This window comes from Hippoglossus stenolepis, chromosome 10, assembly GCF_022539355.2.
Source record: "Hippoglossus stenolepis isolate QCI-W04-F060 chromosome 10, HSTE1.2, whole genome shotgun sequence".
NCBI classification, from domain to species: Eukaryota; Metazoa; Chordata; class Actinopteri; order Pleuronectiformes; family Pleuronectidae; genus Hippoglossus; species Hippoglossus stenolepis.
In genome coordinates this window covers 16,267,806-16,291,538 of record NC_061492.1, presented here as the reverse complement: position 1 = coordinate 16,291,538, position 23,733 = coordinate 16,267,806, and the positions used below count along the sequence as shown (strand labels likewise).

The 23,733-nt window shown below is 40.7% G+C and overlaps 3 protein-coding genes across 5 annotated transcripts in view; all 3 read left to right on the top strand.

Annotated features, from left to right (window-relative positions):
* The window catches only part of dlgap2a (discs, large (Drosophila) homolog-associated protein 2a), a 61,020-nt gene extending 47,289 nt beyond the window's left edge, over window positions 1-13,731 (top strand). The window contains exons 8-12 of the mRNA XM_047341816.1: window positions 819-907; window positions 1,021-1,460; window positions 1,548-1,639; window positions 5,891-6,064; window positions 6,863-13,731. Of these exons, the coding sequence (XP_047197772.1) occupies window positions 819-907; window positions 1,021-1,460; window positions 1,548-1,639; window positions 5,891-6,064; window positions 6,863-7,069 (1,002 nt within the window). The 3' untranslated portion in view covers window positions 7,070-13,731. The remainder of the gene's footprint in view (window positions 1-818; window positions 908-1,020; window positions 1,461-1,547; window positions 1,640-5,890; window positions 6,065-6,862) is intronic.
* Window positions 13,732-15,734: 2,003 nt separating this feature from the next.
* cln8 (CLN8 transmembrane ER and ERGIC protein) lies at window positions 15,735-20,109 on the top strand. 2 transcript variants are annotated; one of them, XM_035168595.2, is made up of 3 exons: window positions 15,735-15,875; window positions 16,205-16,882; window positions 17,348-20,109. In XM_035168595.2, exons 2-3 carry the CDS (start codon window positions 16,340-16,342, stop codon window positions 17,672-17,674), a joined length of 870 nt encoding a protein of 289 aa, XP_035024486.2. In that variant the 5' UTR covers window positions 15,735-15,875; window positions 16,205-16,339; the 3' UTR covers window positions 17,675-20,109. The 2 variants fall into 2 exon arrangements, with proteins under 2 accessions (XP_035024486.2, XP_035024487.2); XM_035168596.2 differs by having other exon boundaries at window positions 15,765-15,875; window positions 16,179-16,882.
* Window positions 20,110-21,073: 964 nt separating this feature from the next.
* arhgef10 (Rho guanine nucleotide exchange factor (GEF) 10) overlaps window positions 21,074-23,733 on the top strand; it is a 55,804-nt gene continuing 53,144 nt past the window's right edge. For both annotated transcript variants that reach the window (XM_035168203.2, XM_035168202.2), the window contains exon 1: window positions 21,074-21,248. The gene's annotated coding sequence lies outside the window, so the exon portion shown is untranslated. The remainder of the gene's footprint in view (window positions 21,249-23,733) is intronic.

The following is a 23,733-nucleotide window of genomic DNA, read 5'->3' as shown; positions in this document are numbered from 1 at the left end:
TGCAATAAACATTTGTAAATGCGAGTTGTCCGACTGAACTAAAATACTACGTGCATTCAAACTAACACACAAAACAAAAGGGACAGCTTGCTAGAGATAAACAATACTGCATTAATCAACAATGGTTGAGTGGTATTTGGATCTGCATCAAATTGACAATCATTAACATCAGTACCATAAACAAAACCAGTAAAGTCTTGGGCTATGAGCTGAGAGATGCTACAAAGTTCCACAAAGCAAACAAGAGCTGCAGGGTCAGGTGATAATTCTGTGGATTTATTATTGTAAAAAACACATATTTATCTGATCCATTGTTCATATTAAAATACTGATTAGTACAACATAGATCCTTGGGGCCTAAGGAACACCTTCAACAACAAAAATATTCTTACCCTAATTTTTGCTTCTTGTATTTTTTATGTAAGAAATCATTGACCTGAATTATAGAAGAATTATAATAGCACTATAGCACAAAAAGATCAATGAGCAAAAAAGAAAATTATGAAACAAGAATAAGAATTACAGAATTTACAGTCAGCCTCAGATATTCAAAACTGTTTTCTAGACTTTGTATACAGCTCTTCCTCCATCATTTTGATATTAATTATACTGTGGAAACCTGAAATCCTCTGCAGGAAACCTCTTCCATCTTGTTGCCTTTGCAACCTCCATAAATCATGTAGTGTTTGTACTTTCTGACAGCCTCTGTACAGTTAAGGTGCTCTGTCCAGTCCCAAACCAATAAACCCAGTAACACCAGGGAATGGTAGCTCACATAATGAGAAGCACTGTTGCTTTGTATCATTTCTTCATATTAGGTGGAAGCAGCCACCGACTCCGAATCGGAAAGCAAAGGCTCACCGGAGTACCACTCTGTTGGGATCCAGGTAGAAGATGATAAGAGAGGGTGAGATAATAATTTAAACCTTATTAGAGAAGCTGAATGTTTGTTGTTTACCCAATTGCCGCTGCCATTATCTGTCATCTTGGCCTGTGTGTGTGAACTGCATCCCTTTACAGACAGGGCAGGTTCAAACGCTCCAACAGTGTGACTGCAGCTGTGCAGGCTGACATGGAGCTGGAGTGCTTCCCCACCATGGAGGACAAAGGCCTGCAGTTCGGCGGGGGCTTCCAGCGCCACTCGGAGCCCAGCACCCCCACGCAGTACGGGGCGGTGCGAACCGTACGCACCCAGGGACTCTTCAGCTACCGCGAGGACTACCGTACCCCCACTGAACCCCCCAGCCCCAGGGAGACGACCAGCGAGGCCACCTGGCAGCTGGAACCCCCCTCCCAGCGGGAGAGCGCAGTCTCGTCAGTGGAGTCGGGCAGGGCGTCCCCCTCCCTGCGGAGGGACGGGAGCTGGTTCATGCAACTGCTTCACACGGAGACCAAGAGGATAGAGGGCTGGTGTAAAGAGATGGAGGCCGAGGCTGAAGAGAACGACCTGTCAGAGGACAGTGAGTTGCCTGCTGAAAAACTTCACATATTTGTGTGTGTGTGTGTGTGTGTTGTACAATATTTTACATGCTGTGTGTGTCTTTCAGTCCTAGGGAAGATCCGAAGTGCAGTGGGAAGCGCTCAGCTGCTCATGTCTCAGAAATTCCAGCAGTTCTATTGGCTGTGCCAGCAAAACCTGGTGAGAAACCAACCACAGAGTGTGTGAGAATATTCTGTCTGAACCGATTTGTCTCCAACAACCTCCCTGAAGTATTTTACAATTGACAGCATTATTTCAGTTTTTTATTGACCGTCGTGCTGTCACAGCCAAGTTGGGGTCTGAAATACCCAGTCAGCTGTCTCACCTGATTACAGAGAATGTGTTTGTTTCTTTTTTTTTATACCCCAGATATAATCAGATCTTTAATATATATTTATCGCTAATCAAATATATCAATAACAGCAAAAGAGATGAAGGAAAAAATGTGTTGCCTGGCACATCTGCATTGCACATACTGAAAACAAGGGTCAGTAAGTCATGTTTATTTATCAATAATAATAATAGTTATAACAATAATAATCATCACCTTCATAATCATTCATCAAAAAAACTTTCTTTATAGAGCGCCTTTCAAAGCACAGTCACAAGGTGATTTACAGGTTAATGAAGAATTGAAGGCAAACAAGAGGAATAATTAAAAGCCATTTAAAGATCAAACAGAATTAGAGCACAATGTTATGGATGAGAAAAGAGTGAAAATGGAATTAAATAAAACATGATAGAATTATTATTATCCGAATAGTCGGTAAAGGCCCAATTACCTCTGGTCCACAGACATGACTGTGGACCTCAGGTTACGACCAGACAAATAGCGAAGCATACAAGAAAATAGTTTAAAGATATTTGAGCTTATACATGATTTTACCTCTCTATCAATGTAAAAATAATGTTTCAGAATAAGTAGAAAAGTTTAAATAAAGTTACTCCATTTCACTTTCTTAGAGAACATCACATCTGAATTTCAAGTGATGAGAAGAGATATTTCTTATTAACTGCTGCAATGTGAGGAAAAATGTCAAGATAAATAATATGCACGTGTTATGAAAATAAACTTTTGTCCGTGTCCTCACCACCTTTGTTCTCCAGCCTTCAATACAAATTTAATGCTTTAACAAACCGAATCAAAACCCCCTGAATCTATCATTGATTGTGGAAAGCTGCACTAGTGAGAATCAATATCTCGCACATTTATAAGTGACCTGAACGTTGTTTTAAAAATGAACATTACGTGAGCTCGGATGGTGTGTGTATGTGTGTGTGTGTATGTGTCTGTGTGTGTGTGTGTTGGGGGGGGAGGAGAAGAGAGAGAAAGCGAGGGTTTTAAATAGACCTAAATATCCAGACGGCAGCTGCTCTAAGAAACACATACAGTGTGTGGGATGCTCTGCCTCACATTTTTATTGCACTATTCACCAACTCGTGTTATTGATCCCGGCCAAATGCCCAATATTTCACATTAGGTCGGTGCGGAGTTATGAGGTATAGTGATGCCGTTTTCGCATCAGAAACTGCTCATTCAGGGGGAGTGGGAATTGCGCGGGGATTATATACAGTGAAGGAGCCTTTTAAACGGAGTCAAGCCCTCTGCTAGTTCACTAAAACAACTTTTTCATTCCAAACAGCTGCAACATTTTTCCACATAACAAACACACGAAGAACAACTTTGTGAAATTCAAGTTCACAAACCGGCAGCTTAAAGACATGTTTTACTGCGTTTCATCACCCCGGCTTCTGTCGACCTCTTGGATCAACTTAACATAAAGTTTGACTTCAACACTGCTTTAAAAAACAGAGTCTGTGTGGAGCTCTTCTCTGGGAGGAGCTCCAGGATTAAAAGCACACAACACTGTCAACAGCCGCAGCTTAAAACTTACAGACCTCTCCTAAATCTGTCACCTCTGGATGTTCAGAGCGTTATGACTTCTGAGAACTGATTGCAGAACATCACGAGTTCGGGGGTCAGAATAAAACTGAACAAGTGCGGAGGCAGTGCTACGGTAATTACAGGGAACAGAAATATGTTCACATTTTCCCTTATTTGACCTTAAATGATGGATATTATCATGGGCCTATTTAAAATCTAGTGCTTTTTAAGCCTCCATGCAGACAACAGCCAGTTGCTATAGGCAGTTTATTCAAATTTCTTAATATTTTGTATAAACATTCAGTTGGACTCAAAGATGAAGTGATTACATTTTGGCAGTCAAAGGTCAAGGTCACAGTGACCTCAAGTTCTTGAGAACGTGAAATATCAGAAACACCCATAAGGAATTTCATCACATCTGGCACAAACATTCACTTGGACTCACAAAGGATGACCTGATTAGAATTTGGGTGTTCAAAGGTCAAAGGTCAAGGTCCCTTGACCTCAGAAATCACCTTTTTTGTCTCATGAAATTGAACATTACCATTAATGAATGTTACCTTAAGACCTCAGGAAAAATTGACTCACAGATTAACTGATTATATTTAGGTGGTAAAAGGTCAAGGTCATGGTTGGAATTCACAAAACATGTTTTTTGCCTAATGAACATCATATCTCAAGTCTGCCTTCATGAATTTCTTCAAATTTGGACCAGTTGTCAATCAGACTTAAAGGTTCGGTGTGTAGAATTTAGTGACATCTAGTGGTGAAGATGCATGTTGACGCTGATTACCCCTCACCTTACCCTCCTCTTCCAAACATGAGAGCGAACCTGTGGTAAACTTCAGTTGTCATTAAAACTCAAAGGGTGTTTAGTTTGTCCAGTCTGGGCTACTGTGAAAAACATGGCGGCCTCGGTAAAGAGGACCTGCTCCCGATGTGAATATATACTATTTAGATATAAAAGGCCCAATCTAGGATAAAGAAAACAACAATTTGTACAATTTAGATGAAACACACTAGTGAAAACATCACTAGGATTATTTTATATTAAACTTCTGCCAATAGATCCCTTTCACCTAAATCTTACACACTGAATCTTTATATGTGAATCGATTCGATTTTAGTGGTATTACCACCATGCTGTAAATCTGTCGGACCATCAGACTGCAGCACCCTTCCCCAGCCACAGACTCTTAACAGCACAGGGTTTCGAGTGTGAGTGTAACTCCAGGGTTACAGAGTCGTCACGCTCATCACACATGTCGAACATGACGGGCACCAATTCTCCTGATGTGAGACAGACTGAAATAAATCAAAGAGACTGGAGCACTGAGTCGAGTGGAACACTTGGACAGCTTCATTATACACCGTGTGATTATTGCTCTGTTTCTTAGTAACAGTGAACATGTGAATCACACATCAGAGTTGTATCACAGATCAGTACCAGCCACAGTGTCTCTTTGTAGATCAACTGAGAATAAGTGAACAAAGCCCCATTATACAACTACACACATTAAACCAATTACAGATTTTACAGATGTAATATTTGATGTTGAGATATTAATGTGTGCAGCGCAGAGCAAAATGTAAACCACAGACTTTGGTTTCTGGATAAACTGAAATCGCTGTTTGGAAATTTTTTACTTTGTGTTTTTGTTTCAGGCCCTAAAGCTACTGGGTGTTTTTCTAATTACATTCATAGCAATATCTTTATATTGATTAACCAGATGATGCTAGGTGTTGGTGTATTGTATTGTCTTTGGGATCGTCTCTGCCTAACGTCTGATTCTCCCTATTTGGTTTGGGTTTTTAAACAATTGAGCAAAAATTGACTGAATTAATGGAAGAAAATCTGAAAGTAAAGACAAAAAAGTGGAATTAGACCTGTTACCTGTTAGCACCAAATTCCTCACACTTATAGATATCAATCCCTTAAATGTGCTTGATTGTTTTCATCAAGATCCATAAAATATTCCCTGGGAAAACAGTGGAAATATTAAATCTTGCAATGAAAGTGAAAGACTTCATGGGTTCCTCCCCGACCTCATCCCACATCAAGTTCCATGGAAATCCATCCAGTTGTTTTTGTGTCATACTGCTTACAAACAAACAAACAAACAAACAAACCAAATGGACAGGGGTGAAGATATGAGGTGCTCTTCAATCTGATGTTCATTTCATTTCAGCAGTCGAGTGATGAACAGGACCAAACTGACAAAAGCAGTTTATTACTTCTCACCTCATCCGAGAAAATATTGTTGTTACCCTTCATTTCAAGCAAAAGCCTCCAACCTTATGTATCCATGCCTACTTTGATGAGTCTGATAAGGACATCTAGTGGATCTACGGCGAAGTGCAGTACTGACTTAATCCATATACTCTATGAGCATGTGTTTCTATGTGTGTACCATTGCTGACTGTGTTTCGTTATTTGGACTACAGACACTGAACCATTAATGTCACCACAGACACCCGGCCCCATCTTGTTGTACGGTAACTCCTCTCACCCGTATCTCTTGCAGGACCCCAGTGCCATGCCGCGGCCCACTTCTCAGGACCTGGCCGGCTTCTGGGACCTGCTGCAGCTCTCCGTCGACGACGTCACCATGAAGTTTGACCAGCTGCAGCACATCAAGAACAACAACTGGAGGTCCGTCGACAGCCCGGAGAAGAAGGTGAGGAGCCTCCCCGGCACGGTGAGCTCTGAACCCAGTCAACTTTCAAACACATTTCAGTATGGATGTAGCTCCTGCCTCAAAGTGTTACTGCTCTGTCAGCTGCATGTGTGTTGTACAGTGATAGTGACCAAAGTAGAGACTGAACTTATTCAATGTTATTTATTATTGTTATTATTATTTTTATTAAAACTGATTAATGGAGGAAACAGTCATTATTTTTAATTTGAGGAAGATTTTCTTTTAAATATTTATTTGAGGGAACATTTTTGATCAGGGTGCCAGAGGGACATATTATTATTATTATTATTATTATTATTATTATTGTTGTTGTTGTTATTGTTGTTATTATTCATATCAAGCAACTAGTCAAGAAGCGTGCAACAAAATTGATTACATTTATTTTTTTTATTTTTATTTATTCATGAAGGGTTATTAAATTTGGAGAACGCAGGAGAAGGTCTTTTAACATGTGTCTCACTCTAAAATGTTTTATATATTCTTTCTTTGGAGATCTACTCTTAAAAATACACATCTAATGTGCAATTTAATGACCTTTGATTTAACAAAAATCTATTATGCATATGACATTTTATTTTGCTAATATTTCAGTATATTTTCTATTTTTGTATCTATATTCATTACAAGTTGGGCTTTTCTCTTACTCAAGATTATATTTTCCCAAAATAAATATTATAAGCCCCCTGGAAGGATTTAAAAAATATTTTGCAACCTTCCACACCACAATGATTTGCATACAGTGTCTTTGGAAAAAGTGTGCAACCACTACAAAGTTATTATCTATTCTTCTTCTTAAAGCCACCAGCTCCAGTACCAAAGAAGACAGTGCGACAGAGGAGCTTGGTGACAAGGGAGAAATCCTTGGACCTCCCAGACAGGCACCGACAGGAGGCCCGTCGGCGGCTCATGGCAGCCAAGCGGGCGGCCTCCTTCCGGCAGAACTCGGCCTCGGAGCGAGCGGACAGCATCGAGATCTATATTCCCGAGGCTCAGACTAGACTTTGAGAAGATAGGGTCAGGGGCCAACGTGTCTCCCTGCTCCACACGTTTAAACAACTTTAAAACTAGCCTTTTTCTAGACTGCTACTCTCTCTACTCTTCCTTTATCCATCTGTAGCCATCCTCAATATCCATCGCCATCGGTCTGTAGGATGAGCCGAGCCTCCTCTCCCATTGCCAGAGTGTGTGTTAGCAGGAATAAATGTCTGACATGGGTCGGTTGGGTTTCTCCGTGGTTTGCTGGGGATCGCGATGCCCAGCCTACAAGCGCTCTCTCTCTCATCCAACGTCCTGGATGGGTACATCTGTAGTTTTTCAGCATTTGCAAAGTGCCATTCAAAAAGTGCAGCTTTGAAAACCTACCAGCAACCAGGCCTTTGAGCTAAAATGAGTAAATGAGAGAAATTCTATTTATTTCAAGTTGTTCGAAAACGGTCAAAGTTAGTAAACCTTCAGTATTTTTAGATGATTACAAGTTAGATTGTGGCTCTTGTTTCTCTGTTCTTTTTTTGGGAGTAAATGTTAATTACGAGAGAAATATCACAGAATTGTTGTAAGTTCTAAACTTTGAAAAGTGCCAATGCTTGAAATACCTCAACTATGTGCATGTGGCACTGATCACCCATTCAAGGTTATTCAGGCAGCCCTTATAAGCTCTGAACTGGTCAGTGTTGAAAAATGCAGCTTTCTACCCTATCTGGTTGTACTCAAACATTGTTTCATGGTCTGGATTGGTGGAAGAACGACATCCATCAGCTCATTAACATGCACATTTCAATCTACTCTCCAATATATCTCATGCTCCTGTTGCCAACTTTTAAATACGGACATTTACTTGAAGCAGAAAACATGCAAGTCTCGTGCCAACATCTGCATCATGTCATTGCAGTAGGAAAATAAACTATGAAGATTTGTATAACTCCTTAGTTAAAAAATGTGTAGACAAATGCACTTATGCACTTATTACAATTCTCTCTATTTCCAAGGGAAATGTATATACCCAAGTTCACAATAGTACTGTTGTATTTTTTAAATTGTGAGCGGGAAGAATATTCATTGTGTTTATTTTTTCCCCACGTATCCGCTGCTTCCCTGCCCTCTCTATTGCTTTCGACAAATCCGGATCTGTCGCAGCTTCATCACACACATGCAGACACACACACAAAACCAAGCTGCTGTGTTTTCATTGAATACACTTCTCTCAGGCCCTTCCAACTAGTGCCCCCAGCCACAGTTAATGAGGAGTGATAGAAAAATACAATCAAAACATAAAAACACAAAATATCTGCATGTTAGTTTCTTTAATTGAAGAGCTTTGCGATGTTCATTTTCTTGAAAAAGTTTTGTGTTGCTGAAAGTCCAAAGAAGCAGAATTATAACTGTGCTGACTCAACCAAGAAAACACTGAGAAGTAATGAAAAAGAATTTGGGCAAAGGGACTCCAGAGGGATGGAAGAAGCGACCCCCCAATATCTAAAAATTGCATATCTCCTGGGGAAACACGAGTCACAGTCTGTAGCTGTGCAGACCCATGTGGGACATCTAAACATTTAAATATCATAAACTATGATGTAGCTTATCGAGAAATTATTTGCCATTGATTACCATGGTAATGCTGAGATTGGCTTTGGTTGCACCAGCTCTTTGTAAATTTAACCTTGCGATATCACAAGTGATAGATGAAGTGAACATTTCCACATATGTTACAATTGGATGCACAATGTTAACAACTTCATATGAAGACGAATTTGCAACAAAATATTTAATTACACCTACTACCTGCCAGGTGTAACTGCAACGTAGCTAATTGTACCAACTGACAAGCTAATGTTAGCTTGCTATACGTGACAAGTTCAGATTTAAGCGTTAATGAACACCTGAAATGTATTCAACACACTGTATCTGACTGATGAGAGCTTCAAAGACAGCGAGTTGACCGGGAAGCGTCACCAACCAGATGTTGCGTGCTTGTTCTCAGTCATGATTTCATCTATTCTTTCGTTTTTCGCTGCAAAACAGAACACACGACGTTGGACCTCGTGTCCTTTACCAGGCTTAAATGGACTTCTCTTGCGATATATTTTGAATTTACCATGCTAGCTACTTTTCCTAGAAACATAAAGGCCTGAGGAGACAAGTTTTTGCGCTACAACTCGATTTAGTAAATCCCCAATTTGAAATCACCACGTAGATTCTAAAAACTCAGGAGGGACATGAGGGACATGGTGGTGGATTTACGAATTCCTGGTGCAACCCATATCCTGGTATGTGACACGGTAGTACGAAAAACCACACTGAAGTGGTGGGGCCTTGAATTAAAGTGTCCCCACTTGTCACAGAGTTTACTCCCAGTTATAGAAAATAAGCTAGTCTTGAGCAGAAGCCAAAACGCTGCTGCTCTTTCTTCCGCATCGCCGAGCTAAAGACTGTAGTCTGTTGGTAAAAACTTTGAATAATCAATCAACTAAATGGTGCTGCTTTTTATTTAATCAATACAGTACTTGACAAACAATCAATGCGACACAGTGTCCTGTTAGCAGATCGATACATCACTTAAAACTCTATTTTTATGACTATTTTTGGTTGATTAATTGTGCCAGTGTGCCTGGCATCATTAAGCGTTGGACCAGGGAGATTCATCATAGAGCATTAACAAGAAAAGTACACTTCTGTGAATTGTAGCTCACGCAGAGATACAAATAGTCCCTGTGTCATCAGCACTCTGTTGAAACATATTTTAGATACCATAGCATATAATTTAACTTTTTGTGCTACAGATTGTATTTTTGATAAATACAATCCTAATTTTTTAACCGTATAGGCTCTTTGGTAAATTTAAGAAGACACAAAACAAAAAAGGCTCTGAATCCTTCAGATGAGTTCAAACCGACTTTTTCAACCATTTTCAGTTGCCCTTGATTCAACTTTGACCAGAATGACAGAAAATCTCTTCAGACATCAACTTTTCACTACATCAGAATGGAATGTTCACTTTTAATTTATCATCAACTCTTGTAGCAGAACTCAGATGATACATTTCAGAGAGCTAAGAAATATTTACACTCTAACAAATCGCCAAGTAACCAAATTCATCAGTAGAGTGTTTCTGATATGTCATGCCATTCTTCAGTTTAAGTAAAACACACACACGCACACTCATCTATAGTTCTGCCCTTTTGTTCATACAGAGGCAGGGACCTTTAACAGCATGACAGCAGGTTTCTGGAAAGCGTCTGGGTGTGTGATGCCAGGCAGTTGGCAGAGCTGAGACGTTCCCCTGCTGTTGCCACAGTGGCAGGCAGACGGGGTAGAGACAGACTCGGCCTGACATATGCTGGCTTAGAGGAGACGAGAGCTCCGCACTGAGCCCCAAACCGCTGGTGTTGTGTGCTGTTGTGTAGCTGCGAGGCTGTTTCTGTGTGCAGCGCTGGGCGCTGGGCTGGGTATTTTTTCCAGCCTGCCTTTGACTAAGCAAAGCAGCTTATGTAAGATTTCAGGGTCCTTGGTGAGATCAAGCAAACAGCCTCCGAGGCCCTTCAAAGCTTATGTTGATAGATGTTTTGCTGAATAGTGGCCTACACTGTAAAACTTAAGTATCAGCACTGTACAAAATTCAATCTTTGCTGGGCTAGTTTCACCGAGGGCTGTCATCGAAACATCAGAGCCATTTTCTCTCATATGCAAATCGATCGGGGCGGTGGAAAAAAAAAAGAACTGTATCCACCGCCTTGGTTCGGGTTAAAGCATTTCTCTCGCTTCTCCTAGAGGCTTTCTCTGCTCATAGCTGCGATGAGACCATTTTTCTAGTTAGACCGTGGCTGAACCATTTTAAATAGCAAAATGAGATCAGTGCCAGAAGTCAAGGGGGTGCGGAAAATGTTGAAAAGGATTTGTGCAATAGAGACACAGGCTTTAGTAAATTCGCAGCGATACAGTCAGAAGTAAGGCAGTTATCATATATTTAGTTTCAGATCAATTTCCTTTCCAGGAAAAAAAACTATCTTGGTACCTTGAAACACTCTCAGAGCCGTTTCCTTAGCTGTGAACAACATCTTTCTGCTGTAATGATTATAAGTCAGAAGAAGTGTTTTTTACCCTTTTACTCACTTTTGTCCAAACAGGTAACACTTTTAGGTGGACAGCTATAATGGCCTCCGGTTGACAAAGTGATTTTGTATTTTCTTGCAGTGTGGCTGTATGTTTTCTTATCTTTATTCCAGAGTGTTGTTTTTGGTTTGAGAGCAGGACTTATTGATTTCACGTTCAGATTTTGTAATGCTCTCACTCAAAGCCCTGCGCTCGCACTCAAATATACGCTGCTTGTGCTTAGATTTGTTTGCGCAACAAGTCTGTTCAATCCCCATCCAGTAGAATGCCAGGTGTCACTTTTGCTTTTGGTACTGTTCCTATAAAATACAGGGGGGAAAGAAACAGGGCACCATATATTTTTTTGTTTTATAGCTGCTATAGCTACAGTGTTCCCATAATGGAAATATCTTGAGATCCTTGATTTTGCTGCTCCATGTTGACCAGAGATCTACTGGACTCCTGCTCCGTGAAGGTGTCATGAAGGTTCTTCTTCAAACACACAGACAGAATGCCAGCGTAAGCCGTGGAGGGCGCGAGTGCATATACCCGGTAAAAGTAACCACCCTTACAGGACTCTCAAAGACAATAAGCTAACACACCCTCATTTATGATGGGACAATTTGGCTTGTCATCACTACATCTGGCATTCTATTGAATGGGGATTTTAGACAGACTTGTTGCACAAAAAATGCAGAAGTAAACATATCCGAGAGCAGACGTGCATGGAAGCAGTGTGAGCACGAGAAGTAGAGTTGAAGCTGGAGCGCAGGAAATCTAAGCGCAAGCAGGGTATATTTGAGTTAAAGCACTACAAAAAATCTGAACATGAAGTCCTGTTTTCAAACTGAAAGACCAAGCTCTTGTAAAGATAGGAAGAAAAAAAAACATATGGCTGTTTATACCTTTGGTTGTTGTACACTTGCGTGGTGCATATGGTGCTGTGAGCAGTGGAGGATTCCCTCACTTGGCAGAAAGAAGCTGTAGTCATTTTTTAGATTAAAGATCATGGTACTCAAACATGTCACCTCCCGAAAAAACCAGAGGGCAGAAAATGCCATCAATGTCACATTTAATATAATGAGGGCAGCAAATAACTACAAGTGCCATCTTTATCCAGCATACTGTAAAATCATGACTCCACACACGCCGCATATCCATCAGTTTTGTGTAAGAGGACCATTCCAACCATCTCCCTCTGTATTTCTATAATTTCAACCCATATCTTGACATTCTGTGGCCTCCCTTCCAGTATGTGACTGTCTGTCCACTTCTGACTCTTGAACCCATGATGTGAAACGTTTCAAGGGGACTTATTTTTCATGCCGTGGAAACAGCGTCAGACTCACTTGGAGATATTAGCCTGATATACAACACTTCCTTGAACCTGGAATGTGAGACAACTCTATAATTACGAGATAAAAAGGAAAAAATGTAGTGGTTTAGCTAAAACTATTTTCATCTCTTGTATATCATATCTATAGTGAGGATGAATATAATTCCAAATATTCATTATTTGTAAAGAAATATATATATAGATATATAAATATATAATATATGCTTCATTGAAAACATGACTATTTTCTGCTCTTGTTCATGTTTTGTTTTCATTTTTACTTTGTTATGGTTATTTTATAAGCTGATATGATGGCATGCGAAATACTGATTCTGAATGTAGGCTTTTGTTTTTGTCAGAGACGACCACACTGCCCCACTGATGTACATTTGTTACGTATTTATTTCAGTCGACCACATATGCATTTCTCAGTGTGTGTTTTTTCAGTGCGAGTTACTGTATCACAGGGTTACTTTTGTATTATTTGAGTCGTTTGCAACAACATATGCATCTCCCTCCATTCTTTCCTAGCTGAGCTATTGAAAGACTTTTGAGTAGTTTGATCATTGCTGAGGTCATCACATGTAAATAATTCAGCGATTAAATTTTTGGAGAAAAAGTTTGGAAACGTTTGTCTGTGTCGTTTCTTTGAAAAAAACCTCAGTCAGTTGCTCTCACGGCAAAATAAGTTGGTCCAATGTTATGAGTTGATTTATAATAAACCCCTTAAAGATTTAATTTCATATTGTCAGACTCAACAGCTATTTATTGCCTCAGCTAATAACAGTATTCTCAGTGGCATTAGCTCACAGGAGGAGCTCAATGAGTTAATCAAATTGTTCTTGACAATCCATGTATTTTCTATCTGCTCAACAAATTAGCAGTGAGATAAAGATGAAGGGGAGCTTTGCAGCATCAAAGAAATGAAAATTACTTCTGACTGTTCTTGGTTAGGTGAGGCAGGAAGGTCACCAGCGACTTGGCATTTACACCTATCAGCCATAACATTAACATTAACATCACAGATAATTAGTATTTCTTGACTTAGTCGAGCCATGAAGCCTCAGCAGATGACAGGGTTTAATGCTGATTGGGATAGAATATACTTTAATTTCATATGTGCTGCTATTTTGTTCATTTTGGCAAGTGTGAGTCAACTCACCTATGTGTGTAAGTCATTAAAAAATAATTTTGGTCCGGGAACCCCCCAGGGTCTTTGAGGGGTTTCCAGGGAGGTCCCTGGCAAAAGGGGAAATCATTTACTTACTTACAAATTGTCTGCTTGGAATAGACTGTTTGCTTGGCCTGTGGTAATGCTGTTTGCAGCTTTCTTTCTGAAACTGCAAAAGTGACCTGCAGTACCTGCAGTCCACGTGAACCTGAAGCTGTGCCTCCTCTGCTACACAAAGAGCTGGTCACCTGTTTATTCTGTGAAGTTTGGTAGCTCAGCTCAGTATGAAGAACTCCAAGTTTATTAATAATGAACGTATCACGTGTCCAGGATATTTCACACTGCACCCTTAACAATACACATAACAACCGGGAAGCTGAAAAATGAACAGTTCTCGAGAAAGGCGAGCCAGACAGAATGTATGACTATTTTGGTCCTGAATTTGAATGCACTTCCTGTAGTATAACATCTAAAAGCATCAAAATCTTGTAAAATTTGGGTCTGTGGTCTAATTTGTGTCACTTTTGGGGTCCCTGACATGCAAACCTTTGAGAGCCACTGTCACATCCAACATGATCTGTCCAACTTGCAACACCGCTGCAGACAGTGAAATGGTGTTTTGTGAAAAGTATGCTATGCAGTTTTGTTACATAGTTTTCACAAATCCCGGTGTGAAGGTTATCTGATTCAGGCCCATTACAAGACAAGAGCAGGGTTCCTGTGCCATACCCATGATTCCACTGTCAGCTTTGTCATATTTGGTTTACTTGTCAAATAAAATTGTCATATGTTGATTTAAATTCAGATTCCTTTTCTAAAATGTGGATACTAGATGCTTTCAACATTTCTCCAGGAAGTCGGGGATCTGAACATACATCAGGACTCGAACTTCAACTTTAAAAATCCAAACTTTCCAAGATATTCGTCTCACAGGCGCTGCACACGGGTCTTCAGTTGTTCTGGCAGATGATTAAACCTCCCCTATCTCTGAAGTTAGGCCAGGCTATGCTTTGAATTCCCAAACACCGTGTGCTAATGAGAATGATAAAGATGTAGGTTTCGCAGCAAAAGTTGTCTGACTCTGAACACTGCAATTTTCAAACCCCCAAAAGTTTTAATATATGCAACAATTTGGCCTGTAGGCTGTTTGTCAGGAAAACAAAAAGGTGTAATTTGTCCCACACAACGAAGCGAACAGGAGAGTTAGGAAGATGTCAATCCTTTAAATGCAAGTCAGAAAAATGGGTTTATCTATGCATTTACTTAAACCAAACTTCTGATTGTTTTTCATTTATTCTTGTAAGGGATTTTTTGGCAGATGTCACAAACAATCAGATATTCAGCATCCATCATTTAAATAATACTACATTCATAGTACTCAACTAAACTCATTTGCCCTGTCTCACACATATGAGGTGATGTTGTCATCTGCTGGACAAAGAGAGAATTGCAGGCTTTGTTCAAATAAATGATATTTGGATCTGCACCAAATTACACACACTCATAAATATCAGCCCCTGTCTAATGTATTTTTTTTGCTTGATTTATTAGGTGCAATAAATATCTTATAGATCATAACTGAGATCAAATCATATTTCAAGTCAGTTCAATTCTTAATACAGAGTATTCATAAGAGCCACAGAGTGTGTGCAATTCCTGATGTGTTTATTTATTTATTGTTGGTAATGTCAACTTCTTTTATATTCCGGTATTAAATGACTTGCTCATTGAACCATGTAGCTCTAAAAGGCTGCAGCACACATCACAAACCACAGCATAAGCATGAATCTGTAGAGAAATTCATTATATGCTGGTAAATATTAGATAGATAGATAGATAGATAGATAGATAGATAGATACTTTATTGATCCTGAGGGACATGTAGGGACTTTTAATAATCATGTTATTCCAAATGCAGCAAAAAGTGACTTCGGCCTCATTCCTGCACTTTTATAAACAGTCTATGTTCCTGCAGCACTGGATGGAACTGATATTTAAAGGAACAGTCGACAACCAATAGGATTATGACTCCTTACAGTGTGGACCAATGGGAGTTCCGGGAAGTTGAACCGAGGGCGTGACTTCCTGTTCTGCGGTCATATGACCAAATTGAAGTCGTATGATGTGAGTTGTGTTTGTGTCTTCGTCTCTCTGCTCGGGCGAGTTCAGGGGGATCGTCTCTGTTCAGAATGAACCGCACAGAAGCTCGCTAGTGTTCGGTGAGTAGATAGCGCTTCTTCTGACTTCCTGGTGTTTTCTGGAGCTGCAGCCAGCTTCACGCTCGTGTGTGTTGTTTGTGCTAATGTGCTAACAACTCCGTGAACTTTACCTTGACTCATCGTGTTTTTAAATGATAAAAGTTTGTCTCTTTACTTGTAATTTTGAAGTTACCGCAAACAGTGTGTGTTTATTGAAGCTACACAGCTTTAAAAGGGGTTGTTCTTAAATCAAACGGAGTTAAACGTGTAGCATAGCTAAGCTAGTTGTTTGTTGTCGTAGTGTTGTGTTCTATTCATGTTCAGTGTATGATGTGTTGTGTCATCTTCAGTTGTTCTGCACGTGACCCGCACGCCATGCACGTGCCACGCTCTGCTCACAGACCCACCCGCAGCTGAGCCCCCCCCCCCCACTCGATTCACCTTATAGCTCCAGTGTCCCCCCTCCCCTCCCCACCATCACCATCATGGATCCAGACCTGCAGCCCAGTCCTCTGCTCTCCCAGCCCAGTGCGGAGTACTTCCAGTGGGACCTTCGCCTCCAGCTCATCGGCCTGGGATTCAGCTTCTATGCAGCAGCCTTCCTCCTCTCTCACCTCCTGTCCCTGGCTTTGTCCCGCACCTACAATTCCCTCCCCGCCAAGGAGAAGGTCTTCTGGAACCTTGCAGCCACCCGGGCGGTGTTCGGCATCCAGAGCACCGTGGCCGGTCTCCGGGCGCTGACTGAGGACTCCATGTTGACCAGAGACAAAGTGAGAGGACAAGAGGACTGGTCGTGGTTTAACGTCCTCACAGCCACGGGGTTCTTCATGTTTGAGAATTTTGCACTACACGCCTCCAGTGTGGTATTCAGGTCATTTGACCTCCCACTGGCGACACACCATTTCTTCGCCCTGTCAGGGTATGCGGGGGCGGTGGTGTGGGACTCCCATGGCCACTACCTGCCGATGGTTACGCTGCTGCTGGAGATAAGCACGCCGTTCACCTGTATATCCTGGATGTTACTGAAGGTAGGGGCCTTAAATCACATTGTCATGAGTTAAACCACTCTTCCTCACTTTGCTCCATAGATATCTTGCACATTTTTCTTTCCATCGTCATGATTCTGAGAAATTGCAAGTACCTAATCTTTCTATTACAAGTGCAGGTACCATACCAGCATCTTAGGGCTGTAGTTGCATCTGATACTATTAATTTATCATCTTTGCCTTATTGATTTTAGTCAACTACCCGATAAATTACAAGATACCTTATCAGGTTTCACTTCCTCTTCCTGTGCACCTTATGACCGTTCCTGTCAGAAATAGACTTTAGCCTCCCTCAATAGAGGAAGTTTAAATTAAACCTTTACACTTCCTCCTGAAACTTTTGACACATAAGCTACACAGATGTAAAGTACATACAAAATGTTATGGTATTAAAAATGAGCTTTCGACAATGTAATGAACTTTTCTGTGTTTCTTTCACCTAAACAGGCCGGCTGGGCACGCACCCTGATCTGGAGAGCTAACCAGTGGGTGATGATCCACATGTTCCACTGTCGCATGGTGCTCACCTACCACCTCTGGTGGGTAACCTTCACCCACTGGGGGGACGTGAACACCCACATTGCCCTGCCCCCGCGCCTGCTTTTCTTCACTGGCCTTGCTCTGCTCACGCTCATCCTCAACCCCATCTGGACACAGAAGAAGACCATGCAGCTGCTCAAGCCTGTGGACTGGAACTTTGGCAACAAGCCGGCTACCTTAAACGGGGCTGCGGACGGCCTGTCTGGGGTTTCCATCAAACCTCATGCTAGCTAAGGGGCAACTGAGGAGGTCCTTTCTTATCTGACGGATGCCATGTTTGCTTTTACTTGTTATTCTTTTATGATGGATGTTTGAAGTTACTTTTAACATGAGGATATTAATATGGATATTTTCAAGACTCATTCTTTTTAAAGCAACACAATGTAGTTTATAAAACGGCTTTGAAATCATTTACACTCTTAAAATTTGGAGAGAAGCATCTCTCCCGCGACGCCTGGAATTGCCCTATGTAACTCTGGTGTATCGTGCAGGAACAATTGCAACAGGCTTTATGACATAAGAGAAAGTGACGGTGTAAGAAACCGAAGCGACAGCGGTGTAAAAACTACGTTAAAATAATGGTTTAATTGGTTTGGGCAGTTTTTTAAAAATTTTTATGCTCCGCTGTCAACTTGTGTTTACGACACTGATAAAAGCGTTTGTCATCCCTTTCACCTGTAGGGGGATCCTGAGTGTAGTCGAGAGCAATTCTTACATTGTGTTGCTTTTAGTCCCTGATCTGAAACCCACCTAGATAAACATTGCCTCCCATCAGGTTTTACTTTCTGACAGTTTTCATGTAGGTTTTAGTTTTTTTTTTTTTTAATAATCTTAAGAAAAGACAATTCATTTTACATCTGGTTTGCTCTTCAAAGGTATGTGTGGTTGTGTAAGGCAGTGTAATGGGTCACTGCTTGAATGGGTCACCTTCAAACACTGGATTGTGAAAGATCCATTCTACCAGTTTAAGAACGGTTTATTCACAGTAGGGCAAATGAAGGGCATATATATATATATATATATATATATATATATATATATATATATATATATATATATAAGATAGCAAATCTAGCAAGAGCCATTCAAAAGTACAAACTTAAAAATTTGAATCCTGTTTACTCGAAAGAAAAATCCGCCCACAGAGTTAACTGATTTGACTTATTGTGCAGAAGAAATGTTAGTGTTGTCAGACCGTTTGAAGCTACTGCACACTTACAGTTTTTTTTAGATTTACATCCTGTCGTGTTTGAGGAGGTGTTCCACTGTTAATCTCTTTGCAGCCACAGCTGCTTCTGGTTTGCTGCTGTTTATAGTTGAGTCCTGTTAGGCTGTCAGTGAAAGATGACCAGTAGTAACACGTTGTCAGCTTGGGGGAGACATGAGATAGGAGAGGTTGTGCTCCTTCTCAGTAGTCATCCAACGACTCTGCCGTAAAGTCACGTCAAGAATGTGGCCTTTGTCTTCTGGGGCTTTTACAACAGATAGTCAGCCCTTATTGGGCAGTGTAGGCAAGAAAACTGAATTATGCTTAAAGCATTAGGTTCTGAAGGTTATTCATTAGCGCTAGTGAATACTAAGTGGATAATGACATGAGTCAAATCATGATTCTCATTCAGAGGGAACTATTTATTGTGGCCATGAGAGAAAAAGCCTTTAACGAATCTTCTTTACGGTGGAAGAAAAATCAGGTCTGGTTCACTCCACAAAGGCTCTATTGTTCAGAATGGAGATGTAATGTGACAAAATGGAAGCAGTACTGATGCAGAATAACCATGAAACCATGCTTGTTCCTGGTTTCACACTGACAATAATTTGAATTAGAAGTGTTTTGATATAGTTTATGCTTATTCCTACTCAACCCGCATCAATATTTCAACATGTATTTTTTGTTTTTCTGCACAATGTAATCATGGTTCTTGGCCTTGAGTGTTTGATGTGTATGTCACAGAAAAGTTGCGTTTAAATGTCAAACTTTCTGGTCTTTCTACCATCTGTCACATTTCTCAGTGCGTTGCCTGTATCTGTATTGTTACTGTACCTCAAAGCTAATTATGTTAATAAGCACTCATGTATTTTACACTGCTGGTGACTGAATTGAGCTCAATTCAACAAGCTCAATTTGTAGCAGCGAAATATTGTCATCAGATCCGTTATACACATGTGAAATAATCATTTGATCTCTTACCGTATGTGTGAGCCTAAAAATGACCAACAGACTATATTCTATTTACACTCTGCATTTTCATTGGTTTTTATGATGGTTTAGATACAGTGTACTGTATTATAATGGGATGGGTTGGTGGTGGTATAAGCTCCATAGCATTCAACATCCTGTTTGTGTTTTAGTTGGAGTTGCACACTGTTTACTCTCAAACAGAATTGTTTCCATAGGTTTGGTTCATACTTGAATGTTTCATGGTTGTTCATCTGCCTGTAGGTGGCAGCATGACAGAAAATATGCATCCTAGATTTTGGTTTAACCACACATAAGCTTAACAATTTTTTTTTTCCACTTCAGGGTTTATTGACTCCAAAGCACCAACACAGTGCTTTTAACAGGCTTGTCTTAAAGTTGTTTTATTAAAGTAAACTGTTGAAGATGATGAAAAGTTTTCTTTTTTAGTAACATTCAATAAAACCAAGTAATCATATGAGAAAAAAAATAATTTAAGTGTCTTTTTTTCCCATAAAGAAATCTTTTGGGGAATTCTTGAAGTATGTAGGTTTATGTTGCACATACACACATGCAGGTTTGAGAGCTATCCTCATTAGGACTTTGAATTGACTTCCATTCATTGTGGACAGCCTAAACAAAACCTTTTACCTTTCCTTAACCTATCCACAATTCACATCTTACTTTTAACCTTAATCTTAGTTAAAGTTAGGGGTAAGATAAGAGCTGAACATAACCTTAACAATAGTTACTGCTTGCCTTGCCTTACCCTACCCTTAACATAACCTAAACCTTACATTAACCAGTTACTGCTTGCCTTACCCTAACCTTTACCTAAACCAAACTTAACCATAGTTACTGCTTGCTTAACCCTTACTCTAACCTTAACCTAACCTTAAGGTAAACCTAGCCTAGCCGAATCTTAGAATATGTCCTCCCCTCACGATTTAATGATTTACATCACAGGATCTTAATGTGACGATATAAACAGATTTGGAACCAGCAACCTAAGAAGTCAAATATCCATGTTGCCTGACAAAGTAGAGATTTAACACAAATATGGAGATGCAAACCCTGTCCACGTGACATATAGGCTACAACAGTGGAAAGCCTGCACAGCTCCATTGGAAAATCAGTGCAAACCAGTCGACCCATTGTTTTCAAGTAAAGGATTTACACCTCTGTCGCTTACTCTCTTTTTCTCACACACACACACTAACACACGCACTCACTTCCACTACACTCGAACACAACATCAGTCTCCGGACAGCTGTTTTCGAGGGGGGGTGGGGGGGGCACCTCACACGTCACGTGAGCACTGAGGAACTCCTCCGGTCCCGGTCCCATCGGAGAAGGCGTCGGAGGCTTGACTGATGCCCGGGACAGCCAATCAGAGCTTCCCTCAGTGCGCCCTGCGGCCAATCAGCTACCAGGAGGAGGTGTAGTTTTCATGGATGGAGTCAGCTCGGTACGAAGGCAGAGAAGTTAACAGAAGGACAGAGGACAACTGGATGTTTGGATGTAGTTGTTATTCCTGAAGTCGTGTCACGGTCAGGAATGCATCAGGTCTGACATTTACACGGTTTTACAGGAAGGAATACGAGCATTCGTTTGGGGGGAAGCCATTAAATGGTGAGTTGAGGACATTTCTTTTTTAAGTTTCTGAGAAAGTTGGAAACATCCTAACTTTTCTGCTAGCTGTTTGCGTTCCAATTCAAACAGGCGCCATTAGCCGGCTAATTCATTGATAAAAAACGAACTGGGACGTGTTCGTGTTGTGTGTGAAACGTGTGACCTGCGTGTATTTAGTGTGGAGAGCAGTGTGTTGGGACATGGCTATAACGTGGCGCCTCAGGCTCACTGTCAGGTTGCCAACAAGCTGGAATACCTGCCACAACACAGACAGCCACTGCTTTTAAAGCATGCTTTTATTTTTACGAACACAGAAATAAACTGTAAGAAGTTAAAATGTCCCAGTTCAACTTCTCCTGTGTTGAAGACTGAACAGGATACTTACACGTTTCCCCAGGGGTTGACTCTGTGATTAACATCATGATAGTCAGGGCTGGGAGATATGGGCAAACATTATATCAAGATAAAAGCTTTCACATCAGTCGATATCGATAGTTATCACGATAAATATCACATTATTATTTCAAAGTTAAAGTGATTGTTGTGGTTTTAAACTCGTCTTTATGAGCAAAGTGACAAACACTTGATAAACAGCAAAACATTTAACAAATCTGATAATGTTTGCACTATACATAAGCAATATGTTGATAAAAGTTTGGCTTTTGTTATGGCTATTGATGAGAATTATAACAACCTCATACTTTTCTGAACCCACTGTCCCTCTTCAAGGATGCGTATGCAGGTGTAATATGGCCCCAACAGGGATTCAAAAACATGTCAGGTTTGTCATCTTGACTTTAACCACAACTTCATTCATATGGAAAACATATTCATTAAAAAATGTAAGAATTTCAGCTGCTTTACACACTTGCATGAACTCATTTATGGGTGAGGAAGTGCTTCTGAGCTGCAGCAGTTATCCCATCTACAAATTCAAGTAGTCATGCATAGCATTCCTCAGTGAAAAGGCCGCACAGCTCCAGTCAACTGGAAGATCAGTGCAAACAGGTAGTAAAACCTTAATTTAACTAGAAAGGCTCTTAGTAGAGTCCAAGGCCCAGAAGTCCTCTTATGAATCCGCTTTTAAATTCACTAGATCAATAGATTTTTATTTGTAGTGTAACATTGTTCCTGGAGACTCTCCTTGATCCAGACCTGCACCAACGTTTTCATCCGTTCTCCCTTGACCTATACCACATCCTTCCACTAAGTTTTGTGGTAATTTGCCGTGTAGATTTTGTGTTATCTTGCTTACAAACATGCAAACCAACCAACAAACAAATGGACAGAGGTGAAAACATAACCTCCAAGGCAGATGTAATTAAACAATTTACCTTAGTAGTTGCCTCTTTGCACCAAAGCACCTCCAAAGAGTTTTAAAGCTGAGCTATTTAGGTTTGAATACAAAGAGTAGTTTGGTCTTGTCTGCTGTCACACACACGTGTATGTACACAAAGTCTCCACTGGTCATTTGTTTAGCAAATAACCACAGTGGCCTGGCTGCAAATACAGATGCTTAATACCCTGAGCTGCTGGGACAACACCTGAGGGAAGCTGTCAGTGGAGCACAGATCTGATTTTCCTTCCTGAAAATCACACAGTTTCCCAATGAAAGCATGCAGGTGAGACATGTAGACAGTGGGCTCTTTATGTGCGACACGTTCTCCTCATCAAACCACAGCTGCTTTGACTGAGAATGCTCTCGGGAACCTCTGGGGGGGGGGGAAGTGTTTTGGTGAAAGGCATGTTTACTGTTAACGGTATTTAACGTGTAAACGCTTTAAGGGACAGTGTTTAAACATCCTATCAACCCTTTTGTCATCAGCACAAAAAGATGGTATAGCCTGAAACTGCAGTATCTTTTGTCAATGTCATAGTAAACGATGTACAGTCATTTAGAGGAGAAACCTGCTAATTGTTAAAGTAATTGTGACAAATCAGTACACCACGTTTTTCCAGTTGCGGCTCATGGAAATGCCCTTTGTTTACCATGACTAAGCTGCCTGAGTACACAGTGGCTGAGCGGAGGAGCATACCATTCATTTTTAGAGACCCAGTTATGGAGTCACTGTCCATCCACTACCCCACCGGCCATCCGCTGAGATAAGCCGTGGATTAGCAACACAATTCTGCAACAGCTTGGGAAAGAAGGCCACTGCTCTTCTGCAGGTGGATGTGAGAAATTGCTCACATACCACACACTTGTTTCGCAGCTGGGAACGTGTGTCAGATAAATGTCCAGCTGGAATTGAACTTGGAACATCAATTATGCAAAGTAAAGTGTGGTAGGCATCAACAAATCCTGCCAGGACCAAGACGGTTGATCCTTCTATTCAAATTCCTGTGTTGGTGCTACGCTTTGTGAATTGAGATATACAGCAGGCAAGGATAAGTAAAGTCGTAGCATTGTCTCCACAGTTTGAAGTCTGTGCAATGACCAGTACGCTGACGATTAACAGTATCTTGGTTTCCAGTGCTCTTGATT

Excerpts from the sequence above, each read along its gene's own strand:
- cln8 (XM_035168595.2), top strand. The coding sequence starts at position 16,340 with ATGGATCCAGACCTGCAGCCCAGTCCTCTGCTCTCCCAGCCCAGTGCG. Across the intron at positions 16,883-17,347 it reads TATCCTGGATGTTACTGAAG|GCCGGCTGGGCACGCACCCT; the intron begins GTAGGGGCCTTA and ends TCACCTAAACAG.